The following is a 16995-nucleotide window of genomic DNA, read 5'->3' as shown; positions in this document are numbered from 1 at the left end:
ACATTTCTGGGAGAAAGTCTTTAACGGGGAATTTGCTGGTGTTACTCTGTAGTGTAATTCATGAGTGACTGGCTATAGCACTCATACTCCATAGCTGGGAGTAACTTACATGCTGGAGGCTATATGTGAGCAGACCAGGAGTGGTAGCTCTCATGGCGAAGCAGTGTAAAAGGCACCCCAGGTTGAAGAATTGAGGGGACACAGCTGTTCATCAGTTCAGATTGTACTCTGGGTAATGTCACAAAGGGATCACTAATAACTCACTGTCAATAATATCATGGTGAAATGGCTATAGCAACATTGTATGTAAAGTTATGAATATAAGCTGAAATCATGACTGAAGCATGTTTATCAGACAAATCTGGGAAGGGGGTAAACCTGTATCTCAAAGACAAAGGACAAGGTGACACTTCTTACCAGGTGTCATCAAAACTGATGGCCAATCACCTGTCAAGTGGCCAATCTTTGGCAAGGAAGGGGTCAGGAACAAACAGATCTGCATCTTAGCAAACAACAGCGTGAAATCTCTTTCATCAAAGATTCCTTGTCTCTATCCTCACAGCAGGAGTGAACTTTATCTAGGGGTAATCCTCAGGAAAATGCATTTCAAAGGGTGATTGACCTATACAAGTGAGGGCCAAAACCACCCCAAGTTCTCTCTCCCTATTCATCTCTCCTTCACCTAAGATGACAAAAGAAACAGTCTTTTGACTTTGGGAGCAGATCCTAGCCCGAGAATTTGGTCAGCCATGTTACTGGGAGCATGTGTTAACAAGTTAGACTTGGTTCAAGGTAAAATTGTTAAGTTTTAGCACTAGAAAACATTTTATCTTCATTTCTCCTGTAACCATTTCTGACTTTAAGGCCTTATACTTGTACTCACTCTGTTTGTAGTTAAATAAACTTGTTTTATTCTTTAATCAAATCTAATCCAGTGTTGCATTCAAATTGAACTGTATGGGTAACTCCATTTAAAAGGAAAGAAACCAACAGAACTCCATTGGCCATCACATACAGTCCTCAGCTAAAACCTCTCCAATGCATCATCAGTGATCTACAACCCATCCTGGACAACGATCTCTCACTTTCACAGGCCTTGGGAGGCAAGCCAGTCCTCGCCTACAAACAACCTGCCAACCTGAAGCATATTCTCACCAGCAACGACATACTGCACCATAGTAATTCTAACTCAGGAACCAATCCATGCAACAAACCTCGATGCCAACTCTGCCCACATATCTACACCAGCGACACCATCACAGGACCTAACCTGATCACCCACACCATCACCGGTTCATTCACCTGCACATCTACCAATGTAATATACACCATCATGTGCCAGCAATACCCCTCTGCTATGTACATTGGCCAAACTGGACAGTCCTTACGTAAAAGGATAAATGGACACAAATCAGATATTAGGAACGGCAATATATAAAAACCTGTAGGAGAACACTTAAATCTCCCTGGACACACAATAGCAGATTTAAAGGTAGCCATCCTGCAGCAAAAAAAACTTCAGGACCAGACTTCAAAGAGAAACTCCTGACCTTCAGTTCATTTGCAAATTTGACACCCTCAGCTCAGGATTAAACAAAGACTGTGAATGGCTCGCCAACAACAAAAGCAGTTTCTCCTCCCTTGGTGTTCACACCTCAACTGCTAGAAGAGGGCCTCATCCTCCCTGATTGAACTAACCTCGTTATCCCTAGCCTGATTCTTGCTTGCATATTTATACCTGCCTTTGGAAGTTTCCACTACATGCATCTGACAAAGTGGGTATTCACCCATGAAAGCTTATGCTCCAATACATCTGTTAGTCTATAAGGTGCCACAGGACTCTTCGTTGCTTTTCCATTTAAAATAGCAAACTACTGGATATTGATCCTCTTAGAGGGGCAATGGACCTAAAATATCTGAACTGTCCAGGAGAGGGCTAGACAGTACAGAATATGTGTTTTGCGGGAAAAATTGGGACTGGGAGTGTGTTGGGGTTGCCCTATAAGTGGTAACCAATGTTAGTGGAAACCAGAGTGTGACTGGAGTATGCTGGCAGGCTGCAGCTATACACAGACACTCGGGGTGTGCCCAGCCTGCTGCTGGCTGTTTGTGAGGGGCTCAGGTTGGGAACTACAGCGGCAAAACATCATGAGGCATCCCTGGTTGCAAGGCAGATGGCGACACAGCTCCTCACTGGTCTGGACAGCACACTAGAATGTCATAATGTCATACAAACATGGCAGCTAAAGAACAGTGGTTTAATGTACATATACAACCATCTGATTTAGAATCTTTAACACAGAAGACAATATAAATGACATAGAATGCACATGTGCCTTTGTGGCTACAGTGATGAAGTTAAACAGCAAAAGCTCAGTTGGGCTTTAGTTCAGTCCAATTAGTTTAGCAATAGCTACTAAGGTAATAACTTCAGCATTGCAGGTTTTATTTTTGCAGGTCTGTATTAGAAAAGAATATGCACGTTTATTCTAAATTTTCTTTACAAATACAGTAGCATGAACCACAGACAAACTGTTCTTTCTTCTCCCATTTGGTCCATACACAATGTTTGAGATGATGGCCCAAAGAAAAAATGTTGCTACCCCATAGGGGAGTAGGAATTGTTTTGGGTGGAAGGAGCCAAGATAAATTAAACAGTGTGGGAAATAAGTGTATGTAAAGGTCTATGATCAACCGGAATAAGTATTCTATCAAATAAAGGTAAGTTATTTTAGCCTATTGTGGCCACAATTTATAGTGGTCTTACAAAACAGGTTGTATGATGGTGCGAGGATTTGTGCCTTTCTATTAAGATGTAAAGAAAGTTTACAACTGACAATACATTCTGTATATTTTAGCACAGGAGAGAGAAGTTACAATATTCTCTTTGGCCAGGATCAAGAGTTAACTATATTTTTGTTCACCTTCCTCCCCAGTGTACATGATTCCATCATTGTGATACTGATGATTTGCCTCAAGAAAGTGTTCATGAGAAAAAGCACATACTGAGGTAAAACTACCAACTGTACAAAAAGCAAAAATTGAACAAAAAAATTGAGTTTAATTATTCCGGATGGGACTGATTTAAAAAAGATAGTTGGAAATCAAAAAAAAAAAAAAAAAACCAAACCCAAACAAATTCTTCTAAATAGACCCATCCTGGAATAGAGAAACTCTTGCCGCTTTGTGAGGCCACAAGATATCAGTTGAAGGCCTTAATCTTCAGTAATCCTAAAAAGACCCCTCTCAATTAACATAGGTCATCTTTTTGCAAATATAGATAAAATAGCAACATCAACTTTCTCCTTCTCCACCCTGCAGTCCCTGAAGTAATGGGGTAGGCCAGCAGCTGTTCATATGTAAACTTGCAACTGAATTTTATTTATTTCAAAATATTAAATATAGAAGTTGAACATCACATGCATGTGTACCACAGCGCAAAACCCATGTGTTATGCCTTCTTCTTTCTCATTCTTCTACAATCGTCTTGTGTTAGAAACACTGACCAAACTGCTTCTAAGCTCACCTTTTGATTGAAAGGGGGAGGTCTGTTTCTGATGTTTATAGAACACCAGTCACTACAGTATTTCCCTTTCCACTCTGGCGAACGTGCAGAGCACCAACCAGAAGAAGCAAAGCAGAAATGAAAATGGAGCAGGGTAGCCAGACCATGACTGTGGAGATGTATACTTACCACATACTGTTTTGCGAACAGAAGTGCTGGATATAGCCATTTGTTTTAAGTTTTAAAATGGCACACAACATCCAACACATTCTGGTTTGCAAAGCAAGCATGTGGTTGGATTCCTGAAGTTTAGGAAATAAATGCACACGCTTTACAAACTACCTGGGACATTTTTAGTGTTTACTATTCGGCATTGTCACTGCCTCTTTTCTCCTGGTCTCCAGTAACTTGCTGTGTTTGTACAAAGAAATACTGACTAGAATCCAGATTTCTGCAGCACCACTGGTCACCATTTCAGAGGCTGGTTAATCTTAATAAGAAACTCTGATAATCTATGGTTTCAGAGTAGCAGCTGTGTTAGTCTGTATTCACAAAAAGAAAGGAGTACTTGTGGAACCTTAGAGACTAACCAATTTATTTTAGCATAAGCTTTTGTGAGCTACAGCTCACTTCATTGGATGCATTTAGTGAATTTCCACTGAATGCATCCGATGAAGTGAGCTGTAGCTCATGAAAGCTTATGCTCAAATAAATTGGTTTGTCTCTAAGGTGCCACAAGTACTCCTTTTCTTTTTTCTGATAATCTATACATGTCAAGGAAAGGAGGAGATTTTTTTCAAAGGTGCCTAAGTCCCCATTGGCTTTCTGTGGGGCTGTGGCACTTAAGTGCTTTAGAAAATGTCACCCTAGGTATAAGAGTAACAGCCGTGTTAGTCTGTATTCGCAAAAAGAAAAGGAGTACTTGTGGCACCTTAGAGACTAACCAATTTATTTGAGCATGAGCTTTCGTGAGCTATATCCGATGAAGTGAGCTGTAGCTCACGAAAGCTCATGCTCAAATAAATTGGTTAGTCTCTAAGGTGCCACAAGTACTCCTTTTCTTTTCACCCTAGGTAGTTAGGTTTATCCCTGCACCCTCTTGAATGCATTTACACACGTCTTCCTGGTGATGTGTTAAACCAGGGATCCTAAATAGAAGCAGTCATAAGATCCTGTGGTATTTACCACTCCAAGCCACATGTGACCTGGCCAAACTACAGTGCTGGACAACTAGATTCTGCTTAAGTTCTCAAGTAGTTTTAATAAGATACATCAGTCTTCACTCTGCCATAACACATATATGCAGTGTTGCTTTGTGTGGTGAAAAAGCTTCCAGGTTACAACTAGAGGTGGTTGCACTGCAGTCACTGGAAGAAATATCTAGTTGGCAATTTATTTTAAGGTCAAATCTATTTATATTTAAATCTATTTCCTATGATGCACCCTCTGCAACATCATGACTGAGAAATCAGGACCTGGATTTTAATGTGTAAGATAGTCAGAAAATTCTCAAGAAGCCAAAAACAGACTGGCCCCTTTTTTGGACTTTATCAAACTTCTAATAAACAAAAAATGGATTTGTATCCTAGTTTGAAAGTGTCAACTTACCTGCATTGAAATGAGAATGAAATCAATTAGGCTACCAATTCCACAAAACCCTACAGTGCAGAACTTTAACAAACCTAGAAAGGAAAATAAAACTTAATTACAGCCTTAAGCAATTCTCTATAAAGTTTATGGTACTTTACAGTTTCCAGGTGCATAGGCATTTCCCCCATCTGACCCCCCCCCGGGACATTTTAGCATGTGAGTGAAATTAACACAAGAATCTTTTAATTAATTATCAGAAAGTCTTTACATTTTCTTTACATTTATGCACCAACCTGTAAAGAAACTTGCTTAGTTTAAAAGATTTAAACACAAAGTGAGTGTAACAGACATAATTCTGAGAAAAGGAAGAGAATGAACACATTAGTGTCAACTTAAATTACTGAGTTTTTCCTTTCTCTGGCTGGATGCACAGTTAATCTTAAAAGAAAGAACAAAGAAATCTTTGCGCATTGGAGCTCCAAAACTTATTTTAACATGAAACACTTTCTACTGTCTCAAGTTGTAGAACATACTAATTAGACTTTGGAAACAGCTGCTGCATTACATGCTGGGTTTGAATAATGTTCTCATTGCTAGTGTATACAATACTAATGTTTAAGGGGTTGCCAACAATGTAGATACTTTTCTAGGAACTTACAGACATATTCCACTGCATTTAGAATGAATACATGGACATGACTAACAAATGACTGTTTCACTGAGATGATTTTCCATTAAAGGTGAGGCAGAACTGTAATAAAATGTGGAGATACTTAGAGGATGTCTTTAGAAGCAGAAGGTTGCCTTAAATAGTTTATTGAACAGACTTCATTGTATGTGAACACTGTAAAAATTTCAAAAGCATCAAAGTGACTTAAGAAACTTAAACCCCAAGGACTTTCAATAAAGCTTAAGGGGATAAGTTACTTTTGAAAATGTGTCTCAGTCTCCTAAGTCACTTAGGCTCTTCAGAAAATTTTATCCAAGATTAGAAAGTGTAAAAAGGAATGTTTGTCTTTAACTAGATCAAGTTAATTATAGGATATTGTATGAGGAGAACTGTGCCGTCTTCAGCAGCGAAAACAAGTTTATACCTGCGTGTAAAATGCACAGCACACTTTGGATGCAACAGAAATCAACATGCTGGAAATACAGGATACATACAGCTATATTGTTAACAAAATTGAAAAATGGAAACCTAATAATGAGAATGTGACTCTTGACCAAGAGGAAGAAAAACATTTAGCAGGCCGGCCTTCCAATGGAGCAAAAATAATTTCACTATGACTCTATAATATGAAATGGTGTCAATCAATGAAGCATACAAGTCATGTTATATGTACAAAATTATAAATACATAAATGTTTAAAACAAATTGTTCTCAGTGGTTGGTGTCTGGGACTTGCAGCAGCCAAACATTTTAAGCTTTGACATCAGTATTGGCTGTAGTGTCAAAAAACATAAGGGCAACAGCCAGGAAACAAATGCCAGCAACAGGGGACAACAGTTCTGAGTTAGGACTAAAATGAGGCACGCCAATTTCTCTGGTAAATACTAGAGTACCAAATTTATTATCTCTGCAACTAGAGCATTCCCCACCCAAAGTATTCGTGGATAACTCTTCCATCTTTTGTCATGCTCTCAATACATATTCTGAACCCCACTGGGAGTTGGCATTTTAGGGACCCAACAAGCCACTTTCACCCCACCATCTGTACTGGCGTCAGAATCAGAGACAGTAGCTACAAGTGTGTAAGCACTTTATGTATGGAATTAGCTGCAAGATTTTATCATTCTAGTCACTTTCATTCTCCATTATTGGTTGTAGAAACACTTATTGAGCCCAATTTTTGCTTTGGGGAGTATGGGGAGGAAATGCAGGAAAGGAAGCAAAGACAGAAAGGAGGAAGAAAAAATAAACAAACAGTGGAAGTGGCCAAATAACTGTAAGAGTAGAGGGGAAAAAACAGGCCATTATATCACAAAAATTGTGGGTTATTTAAGTTTAGGGGGAGGCACTCCAAACCAGCCTTCCATGTAACAAACTAACTTGTTAATCTGTATTCAGTAGTTTGGATGAACCAGTGCTCCCTCTAAACACAACAGAGGGAAGTTGTCTGCATGGGTGTTTGTAATTTTCATCACATTTCTGCAAAATATTTCAGCACTATTTACTCTTTAGTTCTGCTTCTTTCAGGGAATGGATGATCCCAAATAAACTGACAGTTGACAAGCAAGCCACTGTATTGATTTTATATTAAAATAAAATGCTGCAACCCCAGTGCCCATCCCCCAGCCATCTTCAAGCTATTCTGAATATCAACAATGACACTTGGTAAAGAGTTAGAATTTTGCAACAATCCATTCACTAATCAAACTTCAGACTTTCTACAGGAAAGGTCTTGATGCTTTAAGGGTTTGAGCCTTTGATTACTGTAGTAAAAAAGTCTGGGATCTTGTAGTTAAATCCATCCTAAGTGAGGAAAAAATATCAGAAAAATTAGGGTGGATGCCTTTGGAGCTAAAAATCCTCAATTACCTTTTTAAAAGATGACTACCATAAAGCACAAGGGTAACTGAATTTTTGTGAACCTGAGAAATTTTGGGGATTATTGCCCTTCTGGATAATGTAAGATGCTCAAGGCTCTTGGAAGATATGCAATGCCAGCCATGCGTCTACTGGAATCAACCTTCAACCCATGCTGAGGGCACCAAGGACCTGGCTCCATAGTTCAGGGGTTAGAGCATTGGTCTTGTAAACCAGGGATCGCAAATGGAAACCTTGCTGGGGCCTGAGCAGCAGTTTCTGGCTGGACCTGTTGTCCCACCTCTCAAATTGCAAGTGTAGATTTAATAGGGATCGTACTAACGTGCAGAAGAGGAGAAAGTATTTTAGCTGGAGTCTAAAAAGAAATCTAAGACTGAAACAGGACTACACTTATTTCCTCTACATGTGAATAGTGTTACTTATTTGTAGCTGTAAATTAATTTTTTTAATCGACATATTGCAAGAGATAAGAGCATGTGAAAGTGCTCCGAGTTTCAGAACATCTTGTAAGCAAAGCACCTGTAGAACATAGGAATTGCCATACATGATCAGACTAGTCCAGTAGCCCAACAGTGTCTAACACCAACTGCTTCAGAAAAAGGTGCAAGATGCCCTACAGAGAAAGTCTCTTCCTAACCCAGTTGGTTAGAGGTTGGCTAAAGCATAAAGATTTACTTTCTTTCAGGGTGGATAAAAATAAATGATTTAAAAAAAAATTAAAAAAACAAAGATATTTTTAATTTATATCTGATTTTTTTATAAAATGCTTTTTGAGGAAAAAACCTATCTAAAGATAAAGATATGTTATAGCTCAAAGATATCTCATCATGAAATAGGGATTATAAATTCTAATTCTATAGTATGAAACAATATATTCATGTAATGTTTAAGAAAAGTTTTGTAAATAAGTTCCAATAGTTCATGGATTAGGGACCCAATCTTATGGGGTTCAAGGGACTTCTGTATAGATTATTTAGGTTAATCTTTCTATCTACCCAATGGGACTCAGTGATCAGTCTAGAAGATAGCATCAGAGATGCTTAGTTTTGCAGTTCTCAAACTGTGGATTTCTGTCTCCAGAGATAACATGCTTGTTAACAGCAAAAATGTTTTTAAATAAATAATATATAAAGGAGAGAAATAACAGACTTCAACCCTATTGTCCCTCTGCAAATTTGCGTACACAGAGTTAATCCCTTACCTCTCTCTAAAAGTGCAAAGTTTCAAAAAGTTCAATGAATAGAAGATTGTTGGGGCGGAATAGATCTGGACAAGGAGAAGAAGTCTGGAGATAAATGTGAGAAGGGAGGGACAGGCAGTAGAAACAAAAGTGAAACTGTTTGAGCAGCATATTCCAGAAGTCTTCAGATCTCTGAGTGTAGCCTTCACTGATTTGAGATCTACCATACCATTCTATCACTAGAAGAGACCCAATTTGGGAATAAGAACCATTCAAGAAATATATGTTTGCTGATGATGTTTTAAAGAAAGTGACACCAGTGAACTGGTGGAAGTTACACAAGCACTTGGATTCAGAGACTGTTGAAGTGATAATCTCACTTTTAACAGCAGTAGCTTCTTCTTCTTGTGTAGAAAGAATATTTCTCTTCCTTTGGACTAATTCACTCCAAACTGAGAAATCGTTTGGGACCTGAAAAAGCAGGAAAGCTTATTTTTCTTTTCCAGATTATGAACAAACAGGAAAATGAAGGTGAAGATGATGGGGTTAGCTGCAGAAGCCAATGTTTTAAGTTTCTCATGTTGACCTGGCTGACAGTCGATTTAATTTTTGTTTTTAAATATTTCGTTTAACTATTTTAGTTAAAAACAAAACAAACCTGATTTTAAAAAACTTGAATGTTTAGCTAAATTCAAAAATTCATATGCTTGTTTTGTCAAAATATTATATCTTCGCTGTTGAAGAAAAAAATCCAGAATACATAACGTTGTTTTAGTTAAATAAAACAATTTAAATGTCTGTCTTGTGGTGATGTCCTCCTAATACAACATGGCAAGAAAATCCTCCAAATATTAAATGATTAACCTGTTGAATTGGAGATATTTTGACGTCACTGGGAGATGAACAATCTGCTTCAATTACCTTTGGTAAATGAAATGACCAAGCATCATTCATTTTCTGATACAGCTGTAAAACTAATCTGAAAAGTTTTCAAAATAAATCACTTTAAAAATGTATAATGTATTCCTTCTAAAAATGAAACCTACATCTATCTCTGAGTTGTGAAGAATATGTATTATGGTTATAACAACCAACAAGAATGCACTTTTATGTAGAAATCCATGATTAAATCGAGTCTTTTAAAATAATGATTTAAATCAATTTGATTTAAATCAAATCCACCCTGCTTTCCTTACAAAACTTGAGATGTTTCTGCTATCCATACAACTTCTTGGCCCCAACAGGTATGTCTACACTGCAATTAAAAACCCATGGCTGGCCTGTGCCAGATGACTCAGGCTTGCAGAACTCCAGAGCCCGGGCTCCAGCCGAAGCCTCTACACTGCAATTAAACACGTTAACTCGAAATTTTTTCCCCTGCAGAGGTAAGAGCAAAGAACCTTTGATAGCTCATTAAAAATGAAGGATTGTTGCAGGATTGCAAGATGTTTAGAAGTCTCGACAGTATGGTGTTGTATACTCTGTACTAGATCTTCACAATGATGTAGTCAATGCTATTCACTGCCAAAAAATAAACTGTGTTTTAAACCTAAAATGTTAAGTTAGAGGTCTGGATTTTTTGATACTCATCTTAAACGGAATTATTCTCATGTTTGGGGAGAGGAGAATAAAGTTTCAGAATGAGGGCTTATGCAATTTTAGTCTGAAGCCTTGTTTGTTTGTTTGTATGGCCAAATGGAAATATGGAGGTTTACAAGTAAAGTTCAAATCCTAATTTAAATCCCAAGTGAGACTGAGTTTGGTGGTCTCACAAAAACAAAACACGAATTGGTACTATATGGCACCATGGGTCCCCTTGAGAACAGACTAACAAAGATGGAAATAGCAGGGGGCTTACAACTCAGAAGAAAGGTGCATCAACAGAGCTGCATGGGGAAGCTTTCACAATGCCCGGCTAAAGCTAATGCTTTCTTTCTCCATATCTTCATGAGAAATAAATTCACTCAATTAAAGAGGAAATACCTTAGAGTGAAAGCCTTTGCCATACTATTTATCTAACAACAGGAGACTATTATTTTGTGACATCCTATTCTGACAGTTCCTTGAAGCAAGAAAATCTGGTTTATAGTCCGCCTTTGTATTGTCAGGATTTATACCATCTTGTTAAAAAATGGTATCTCTTGTATGTAGAAAGGTCAGTGAGGAAAATCGATGTGTGCTCTAGCTTTAAAAGTATCATACAGAGCAAAATGTGTGTATCTTGTCTTTAAAGGCAATGTGCCACATAAACACATTTACAAAGTAGTAAGCACTACACAGCTTCACATAAGAATAGTCTATGAATGACAGTTTTCAAAATATGAATTCAACAACAATATATATGGTGGTAAAAGTAGAAAAACAACAACTAATTTTTAAGGTAATCTGCTGCTTTGCAAGTCAGCTCCTAAACGTAATTTGTAGGAATTCAGATCATTTAATATTTAAGAGGTACCTTGTTTGACAAAGCACAAGAATTCTCTATAAGAAGTTGTGTGATTAGTTACCAGTATTCTTTTTGCTTCACTCCTCTCTATCCTTTCACAGGGGAACAGCTTCCAAGCTTTATAAGAGCTTAACTTGCAAATCTTTTAATTGTGGCTAATATCTGTGAATTATATTTCAGGTCCAATTGGTAATTTAAGTGTAATACATATAAGAATTCAAAGCAAAGTTTTCAGACATCTGCACTAAAAGTAATGCACATCCTTATTCTAAGTCCAACTGATAAAATAAGAAAATATTTGAATTTTGGAACATTGGTTTTACAGAAAATGGGCATCTAGAGTTATCCAATTGCCTCTAAAAAAGGGATCTTAGAAGATCTAATCTTTTTATGTAAATATAAATGTGCAAAATAAAAATGTGCAAATTATTACATGTCAGGAAAAAAGGCCACACGGGTTAACACAGAATTACCCATAAGAACAGGGAGAAGGCAGAAACTCAAAGCTCCCACTTGAAGCAGTACTAGTGTATTTAGCTGCACCAGTCCATTACATCATGCAATCTAGAGTTATACAAAAAAGGCAACTGTTTGTAACATACTGAGAAACTAATGAAGCTTAAACAGAGAGTTTCTTAACATATAGTGAAGGTAATTCTAGCAGAATAGGATTTATGTGTACCTTAAAAAGCCATCATCATTTTCTTCATCCTGTGGATAAATCTGACAAACACTATCTGAGGTAATTTTTATCACTATGGGAAGTCCTATTAAAGCCAATAGCTTCAAACAGAATTAACAATAGTAAGCACTATCCTGAGTGGTAAGTGTTTGCTGGATCAGATCCCATGTTCTGTTCATGTTTACTTGTTTTGTACATGTAAGATTAGGATCTGGTCATGCAGATTTAGATATGACACACTTATCTATACGTGTTTAGATACATGTCCAGAAATCTATAGGTTGTTTCTAGTACTTCATTTTCAAAACCAGTGGAAAGCAATCTATAAACACCTTGAATATCTTCAAAAAAGTTAGAAACAAGTAATTTAAAAATAATTTGAAATGACTGCAAGAGTGAAACTCTTAAAACAGATTTTCTAAAATCAGTCTCTTAACTAATTTCATCTAAAGGTGGCAACATTTTGGTTAGGAATTTAAATATCTTAGTAGAAAGCACAAAAATCAAATAGACATTTTCATAGAAATAAAGAGAATTATTACAATGTATTTTGAAATAGAAAATATTACCTGAAAATGAAGATCACTACAGTTATTAATTTAAAAAGTTACATATCCAGAACTGTTAATACAACATACGCAATAAGATTTAAGGAAACGATCTGCTAAGACGTTGTAGAAATTCACACATTCTCTTAAATGTAGACATGGGAAAATTCACACCAGATATTCCATCTTAACTTTGACCCTCAAGACATAGCTTATATAGCATTATATTGTGCAAGTCATTTAGCTCATTTCAGCACACACATCGCTAATGTATAGCAATTGACTTGCATTGAACTACAAAGAATATATATCAAGTTCTATTACACACACATTCTAATTGCAGAACATTAATTATATTATTCAGACACTCAGCACAGTTTTGAATTTAAAATGGGTATTTAGATAAAACATTATTATCGTTACAGGGCTAGCAGCACTTTTGCCTTTCCTGGTCCCTGAGTGCACTCCTACAGGTAACAGGTCCCATGCCTATATGTCTCCCAGGGTGGAGTTCTGTAGTTCTTGTGCTCTTAGGGTGCTGCAGCCCAAGGCCCAAACTGTGTATCAACCATGCTTTCCCAGTAGGTCCAACTGGGTTTGGCACCTGTGGTTCTTCCCTTCAGGACTCTGTGGCCAGTGGTATTCAGTGAACAAAAAAGCTTATGCTCAAATAAATCGGTTAGTCTCTAAGGTGCCACAAGTACTCCTTTTCTTTTTGCGAATACAGACTAACACGGCTGCTACTCTGAAACCAGTGAACAAAAAGCCTTCTTAAAATTAAAATATTTGTTTATTTTAACAGTAGGAACAAAGCATTTTAAAATAGCCTACAAACACATCTACCTTACCCAAAGGCTTAATATCCCCTGATGGCCTAAATTCTTCCAACTCCTCAGCAGGTCCTCTGTGTCAGTCTGTTCTCCCCAATGGCTCCCCAATAGCTACTGCCCTCTTTGTGGAAGTCTTCCTTTTAAACCCTGTCTTTTGATCTTCTGGTTCCCAGGCCTTTTCCTATGCAGCACTGTCTCTTAACAGCCCTTGAGAGTTGAGGGAAAGTGGTTTATCTTGAACAATTCTTTTATTTTCTGCTGGTTTTCCATCGAGCTCCCAACTGAACTCAACCAATATATTCACACAGAAAACATCCCAACAACCAGGTCAGCATAAACAATATTTATAAATTACAGAGCAGCTCCATTTCTGTTACACACATCTTCCTACAGTATATCTTCTACTATATAAAGTATGTAATACTTAGAATACCAGTAACTGATTCATAGCCTTTATATAACTGATTTCCTACAGCGTGCTATAAGTTGTATAAATTGTTGACCTGTACTATGTGAAAGTAAATAAGGCATCAGTTAAGATTGTTATTGGAATGTTTACTGCGACTTTTCAGACCTACTTTTTTTAAGTGACTGCATAGAATTGAAGAACATTTATTATTATAACTGATATTTCTTGGGTTTTGACAGCTAAATTTTCTCAGTATACATTTTTGTAATGAGACTATTACTTACTGAAACAACTTAAAATCATTACACTACCCTGATCACCTTTTTAGTCACAGGCACTTGGACTGTTACCCAGGGATCCCCATCATGAAGGACAAAAGAGCAGAGGCCACATTGCTTCTCTCAACAGCATTGTCCAAAGTCAGTCCTGGGGTAAGCAAGCTCAATTCCCATAATTAATGCTTAACCATAACATACATTTTCTCATCAACAGATGTCAAACAATTCCACAACAGAGGGAGTGCGGCTCAGAAAGGTTAAGTAATTAGCGCAAATTCATACAATAGAAGGGCAGTAAAGCTGAGAATAGAACATAGGCTTGCTGACTCTCAATCACATGCCCTATCCCCTGAACTACAGCACCTCCCCTTTGTCACTACTAAGTTCAAGAGGAGTTATGTCCACTTAAATCACGGCGGGATTTGGCCACAGAGCCATTCTAAACAGTAAAAACATGGACATAGTTCATTGCAAAGGCTTTGCTTTCAAAGTGAAATAAGTACACTAGTTAGTAAATTTGAAAACAGTGAGAATCAGAGGTCAGTAGTTAAGACATAAGTATGCGTGTAAACTGCAATCATATAGAATTAATGTTTTATTATTTAAAATCAAAACAAGAAAAAAAAAACTCACCTAAGGCAGGATACCCAAGATAAAATCTATCTGCTCCCAACCATCCAAGAAACAAAGACAGAGCCACTGCCACTTTGTATGAGTAACCATTTCTGCCAAAAGACATAAGTAAAGATGACTGTGGTTGAAACAAGATATTAAGTTGCGTATATTCTGAATAATTCAATTAAAAATGACAGTCAAATGACATACCTATTAAGTCTCCCTTTATGAAAGAGAAGACTTGTGTTGTTTAGCTTACACAATTTTAGCACAGTCTTCAATAATTCAACATTAAAAAAATTAGTATAATACTATTATCTGTGTAGACATCCACTGTAACTTGGACCTCAGGAGTGTACTTGGGCTCCAGCAGAACTTCCATCCTTTTTCTTAAGGTGGATTATTATTCTCGTTCAAACAAGATATGAGCCAGCTGTTGACACAATCCTAGCTTTCTAGAGTATTTCCTATCCACTTGTGTATTCTGGGGCACAATTTATTGAAAAGCCCCAGAATTGCACCAAATTTGCTTGGCAGGGTCAGTTCCAGGGCCAAGCAGTGAAACAGGAAGTGTCCTGGGCTAGATGAGGTGTCACCTAAGGTAGGCATTCATGGATGAGATTTGGGGAAGAAGTCAGCACTGGCCCATTAGTGAAAGTTGTGAGAGCAGCCTCGGATGAGGAAAGGGTCAGATAAGAAAGGACAAGTATTTAAGATAAGGATACATTTATTTTTAGATTCATCACAAATGAACAAAGAAGTTGGCCACATAAAAATGTACTGACGGCAGAAGATGTCAAAATGATAGCTCTAAAGATGGAGGAAGTCCTTTAGTTATTCACACAGATATGGAACAAGCAGAAGTGAAAGGCTCCCTGGACTCTCTTCTGAGATTGCCAAAAAGAGTGCTACCTAGTATTAACTCTTGTAGTGATGTGGACATGCCCACTGCTAACTTTCAGTCACTTTTGAAGTGAGCTTAGTGCTAATCACTGAACCTAGAGATGCTATTCCTATTAACACTCCCAGAGCCATCCATTGCCACATTAGGGAAGAACCAGCCTTGGAAAGGCGCAACAGAACCAAGTGTCATTAGAACCTTAAAATATGCAATAATTCACTATTCTGACACTTGCATGGCCAAGTGTCAGCAATTAGTGAAAGTGGCCAAAATAAAGTCTTAGATAAATACATGAATAAAATATTCATTTTCACAAAGGCAGTGGCCAAGAAGGGGTGCAAACACCTTTAATAAATATTTACATTTTTGCTTATTATCTGGCTTTACTAGCCCCACTACTGAGATCTTTACTCCTTCCACATCCACATTCCCCTCCTATTTCACATTCAAAAAACTGTTATCCTCTTCCGTTCATAATGAGCAAGTGCTGTTCTTAAAGATCACACCATTTGGTTTGAACTTCTAGTGCCTTTTATCAGTTCTCCAAAGAGTTATGCCTATGTTTCCCATTTCCCAAGTAATCCTACTGACTCTAACAGAACTCACAGTGCCTAAAGTTAAGCATGTGCAGGGCCTACGTACATTATCCAGAGAAGAACATGCTATGCCAGTTTAGAGCGCTCCTGGATTTGGAAACAACCATTTTATGTGGGAGCAAACAAGGAAAGACTCCCAACCTTTCCTGATGGAACACTCTAATGCAGAATTCACAGGCTTTTCTTTGAGATACTGTGGAAGTCACTTGTTCAAAGTATGCCTGTTTACATATACACACGAAGCAGCTGTATCCACTTTATTCAACAGCAACACAGAGAGACAGCTTTATCTAGTGAACTGACATACTTGTTGAGACTCTAGCTCTGAGTTCTAATAATTGATCTGCTACTTAGGGTTTGTCTACAGGGTGCTTTAGTCCGTACCAGAGGGGAGTAAAATTTTAGCCCACTAGCATATCATGCACTAAACTGGCCTGTGTGGACTCTGCTGGCATGCACTAAAAATTCCCTAGTGCACATTCATGTAGATTAATAGACACTACTGAACTTTTAGTGCATGCTACCAAGGTCACATGGGCCAGTTAGTGGACAGCATGCTAGTGTGGATTAAATTTACACCCATCTTGTGCAGACTAAAACACCATGTAGACAAGTCCTAAATTGTGGCCTTGAGCAAGGCACAGCCTCTGATTCTTCACCATCCCATATTTAAGGTATAACAATACTTAACTGCTTCAGAGAACTCACTGGTGTTTGCACACTTTGAAAGTGACAAATGTTATATAAATATCAATGTGAAAATTCCATCACTTTAAAAAGTTATTTATGAATAAAATTTTCTTGTTTTAAATTCTGTTCACTTCTTTCTAGTAGAGGACAGTCAAGTTATCCAACAAAACTCAAATG

The 16995-nt window shown here is 37.6% G+C and overlaps 1 protein-coding gene across 8 annotated transcripts in view; it reads right to left on the bottom strand.

Annotated features, from left to right (window-relative positions):
* TM2D1 (TM2 domain containing 1) overlaps nucleotides 1–16995 on the bottom strand; it is a 36098-nt gene that overhangs the window by 12305 nt on the left and 6798 nt on the right. For all 8 annotated transcript variants that reach the window (XR_012160463.1, XR_012160464.1, XR_012160460.1 and 5 more), the window contains exons 4-5: nucleotides 14650–14741; nucleotides 5114–5187 (exon numbers count right to left, since the gene is read on the bottom strand). Coding sequence is in view for 3 of the 8 variants with exons in the window: in XM_073357512.1 (XP_073213613.1) it covers nucleotides 5114–5187; nucleotides 14650–14741 (166 nt within the window). In the remaining 5 variants the exon portion in view is untranslated. The remainder of the gene's footprint in view (nucleotides 1–5113; nucleotides 5188–14649; nucleotides 14742–16995) is intronic.

This window comes from Lepidochelys kempii, chromosome 8 (genome assembly GCF_965140265.1).
Source record: "Lepidochelys kempii isolate rLepKem1 chromosome 8, rLepKem1.hap2, whole genome shotgun sequence".
Lineage (NCBI taxonomy): Eukaryota > Metazoa > Chordata > Testudines > Cheloniidae > Lepidochelys > Lepidochelys kempii.
Note: the sequence above shows the minus strand (reverse complement) of the source record. Positions and strands in the feature narration are given on the sequence as shown.